This window comes from Silene latifolia, chromosome 9 (assembly GCF_048544455.1).
Source record: "Silene latifolia isolate original U9 population chromosome 9, ASM4854445v1, whole genome shotgun sequence".
Classification (NCBI taxonomy): Eukaryota; Viridiplantae; Streptophyta; class Magnoliopsida; order Caryophyllales; family Caryophyllaceae; genus Silene; species Silene latifolia.
The window spans coordinates 213,777,926-213,782,233 of record NC_133534.1 but is presented as its reverse complement, the minus strand read 5'-3'; the positions used below and the strand labels follow the sequence as shown (position 1 = coordinate 213,782,233).

The following is a 4,308-nucleotide window of genomic DNA, read 5'->3' as shown; positions in this document are numbered from 1 at the left end:
TTTGATTCATGTAATATGGTTTAATAGACTCTCTATTCTAGGTATCTCACGGTTGACCATCCAATTAGAATAATATGTCCATTTGGTATCGTGAATTCCCTTCTTGATGAATTCAAAAACTCATTACAACTTTAGAATTGATCTTATATAAATAAGTTGTTACTTTAAGTAACAAAGACATAAGGAGAATCAGATTCATAGCTTATGGACATATAATGATCCCATCATCATAATCATCTACTTGATCAATTTAAGTTGTTTATCTAATGTTTCTCTACGCAAGTAATTAATGATGATGATTTTAGAACAAACAACATAATAAAACAAGTGATTTGGGTTGAAAACCAAATCACCAATATCCAAAATACAACCCGTGTTTAAAGGATACAAACCAATTTCCAAGTCACACAAGGAAATCAAAATAGTTCTAAAAACATGAAATTCATCATAAAATTAAAGACAAAGCAAATTAAAAGCCAAGCTTCCATTGATCCATCACCATGGTAGGCTACTCTAGCTTCCCTCGTGATCCTCTAGACTTGCTTCTCCTTGCCTTTGTCCTTGCTAGGAGGGGGCCCTATTTACAATAAAAAGGGTAATCATCACAACTTGTATCACATACTAATTGAGATTGAAACATAAAAGTTAGGGATAGTCATATATACCTACTGGAGTAACCTTTCCAGCTTTGATGTCGCCAAGATACTTGGAACAGTTTCTCTTCCAATGTCCAACTCCACAACAATAGTGGCACTTGTCCCCAGAGGGGGCACTGTACTTGGGCTTGGAGGTGCTTGCTTCATAAGTCTTAGCTGAGTTCCTGTTGGGAGATCGCTTCTTTCCCTTTTTCCCACTTTTCTTGAAGGTTCGTTTGCTCTTTTGATTAACATTGAGCACATCTTTGGTGGTGCTAACACTTAGACCCATGTCCCTTTCGGCTTGCACAAGCATTTTGTGCAACTCATCAAGGGAAACCTTCTTATCTTGCATATTAAAATTCACCCGGAATTGAACATATGCTTTGATTTTGCTTAGGGAATGAAGAATTCGATCAATCACGAGTTCATCGGGAATTTCCACCTTATGCGCTTTCAAGGTCTCAACATACTCCATCAACTTGAGCACATGTGGGCTCACCTTTTGGCCCTCTTTGATGTTAAGATCAAAGAATGCGGAAGCCGCCTCATATTGAATGACCCTAGGAGCTCGTGAAAACATGTTCACAAGCTTCATGTAGATCTCATGAGCGGTGCTAATCTTTATAGCACTTCGTTGGAGTTCGGCCTCCATAGCAAAGATCAATACATTTTTCATTGCGGCCGACTCCTTTTGGTAATCCTCATAGGATTGCCTAGCGGCGGACCTAGTATTAGGTGGTTCGGTGGGAGATGCCTCGGTAAGGTAACGAAGCTTGTCGTCACCTTGCGCGGCCAAGCGAAGTTGTGCATCCCAATCGGCGAAATTGGACCCATTCTTTTCTAACTTACATCGATCCATGAAGGATCGGAGCCATAACACATTGGAAAGCGGGGTGGAACTAGTGGATGTGGACGCGTTTGGAGTTGCCATTGCAGTTGATTAAAACAAATTTTGACTACAAAATAGGAAATGAAGGAATTTCATTATCATCTATCGTTTTAATAATACTCGTTAATTTAACTACAAGTATTGCATTTATATAGTGACCTCCACCCAACTACATAAATGATTCCGAGATCCAAATTCATATTAACTTGGGCACGGTGAGCCGATTCATCCCTTATTAATATAACTCGGTGGATTAACCTTTTAATCGATTCTACTTTTAGAACTCTCGGTCGATAAAAATTACTCTAATTCTCATCTTTAGCCCGGAACACATGCGACTACGGTCAACAATACTTCCGTTGAGCTCAATCCAAATTTCGATGTAATAACATTTTACTACCCCACTTCGCCAACGTAACAAGGTTTGTATTACGGTGAAGCCGGATTAACTCCCTTGCGAAATTGGTACTTCATGAGTTTCTACTATTTGGTAAGGCTTTTTCTCAATTTTTAATATGTGAGAGGTCTTGTCAATTTATTATCTATCACGTTTTAAGTGAACTAAAGCGGTGAACTACGATAATTATAATTGACACGGTCGATGACTCGATATGAAATGCATGTGTTGTTATGGCGATTTGGCAATGCATGCAACATATTAAGAGAAATGCAAAGCAATAAATAAAATTCCTAGTATGGCCTTCCTAAAAATAGAAAATCAAATAATCTATTACATATTCGGAAACCAACTCCTTTGGTCCCTTGATTCTTCAAATGGCACGCCTCCCAAGACACCGTCTTTGTCGGATCACCCTTCCGAATGGCACCGTCTTGAAAATGCTCCATAATTACAAATAATAATAAAAAATACAAAACTATTCCTATTATACATTTGTAAAATGAAAACTAATGAAATAAAAATAAAAGTGATTCGAGATCACATTAATTACAACCGAATAAATATTCCCTTTCATTACGGGTAATATTGATTAAAACTAAGGCCATACTAAGATAAAATTACATAATTCAAAATTATATCAATAAAAGTCATTCAACAATTGAAATATGCAGCATTATAATATGTACCTATCATGCAAAATCATGTGCCAAATCGCCCTATTTAACTTATGTCGTACATTTAACCTGGTTTCATGGAAATGCGTGATAATAACCTTTTAAAATCACTAATTAACACTTAAATCACATCTAAGCTCAAGTTAATTATCCTAACACGTTTTAGGACTCAAAAATTAGTCATCACTAAATGTTTGACAATAATTCAACTTGATTTAATTTTATGCTCATTTTTGACCTTAAAATCATTATTTATATGAAATAAATCCAAATTAAATCATAAAAGTTTCAAAATTTGAATTTTAAATTTTTTAACATTCTGGAATAATTCCATGACCCTCATAATGTCAGAAAATTATGGTTAAAATTTTCGAATTAATTTTGAGAAAATATGGTTGCATTTTATCGGTTTTATCTCATAAAATACATAAAGTATCCGAAAATTAAACCAATAATTTTTCCAACTTTAGATCTGATTAGTGGGATATTAATGCAACTTAAAATAATTTTCTCAAGCCATGCAATACGTTTTAGCTAATTTTTGCTAAAATAGTCACTATTTATGCCATTTTTACTCAAAAATCCATAAATCATGCTAAAGAAGATATTTAAATCTAGAAATTTACATACTCTCTGTAAATCTTGCATGTGACATCATATTAAAAGATCATGGCTTAATTCGAAATTTAACTAATTTTAACCATTTTACCTCTTTTAATCCATTTTTATCTCATAAAAATCATAAATCATGCAAAATTAATCAAATTAACTCGTCCTTTTACACACTACTTGTAAAATATGCATGTGAGGTCATATAAATTTTTCAAGGCCAGAAACGAAATTTAACTATTTTTAGCATTTTAATTCCCATTTTAGTCATAAAAATGTAATAAAATGACCAAAAATCCTTAAAATGAGCAATAAATTTCCATGAATCATAAAAATGACCTAAAAACATTTTAGGACCAGAATATATAACATGCAAAGTGATTTCGTGACTTATGCTTATAAATCACAAATTTTTAAGTTTTATATGTTAACCTTTTAACTCGGAAAAACAATAACCGATTATGCATGCAACATCCTTATGCTCTGATACCACTTGTTAGGTTCATATACCTATTATTAGACTCCTCTAATAGTGAACTAATTAACTTGTTAATTATTTGTTCTTTAGATCTAGTGCATGCATAACAAAATGAAAGATTTATAAGAAAAACAATGTTCCTTACATTGTTAGTTGGTTCGAAAATTTGGGCACAAGTAAGGTCACCTTCCTTCACTTGTTCTTGAGCTTATAATGATGGATGATCCTCCTAAGACTCCAAGTTTAGAAGCCACTCCAATAAATTGCACCCAAGATGAATCCCAAAAATCTCTACTAATATTAACTAGATATATAGTAGAAACAATACCTTAATAATACTAATATTCTTATATTACTACTTCTAGTAATAGATTTTATGTATTAGTATTTGATGAGAGGTTTTATCAATTTGCATGTGAGGAATATAGAGAAAAACATGTAAAAACAAGCAACAACCAAGTAGTGTAAAATGAGCAACCTAATGCCCCTTTTAACATGCCAAAACCGGTGGCCTTATGACAAAAGAGGAATCTTTTGTCATTTGTTTTTACTTGTTTGTTAAGTGTAGGTAGGGTGTGTAAGATGTAGGCATGATTAGAGCTAGTATGATATGTCATTTT

At 33.5% G+C, this 4,308-nt stretch overlaps 1 protein-coding gene across 1 annotated transcript; it reads right to left on the bottom strand.

Moving 5' to 3' along the window:
- Nucleotides 1–315: 315 nt before the first annotated feature.
- On the bottom strand, nucleotides 316–3,973 carry LOC141598486 (uncharacterized). Its single transcript, XM_074418187.1, has 3 exons — nucleotides 3,834–3,973; nucleotides 666–1,594; nucleotides 316–577 (listed from the first exon to the last, which is right to left on the bottom strand). Exons 2-3 carry the CDS (start codon nucleotides 1,567–1,569, stop codon nucleotides 534–536), a joined length of 948 nt encoding a protein of 315 aa, XP_074274288.1. The 5' UTR covers nucleotides 1,570–1,594; nucleotides 3,834–3,973; the 3' UTR covers nucleotides 316–533.
- Nucleotides 3,974–4,308: the final 335 nt, after the last annotated feature.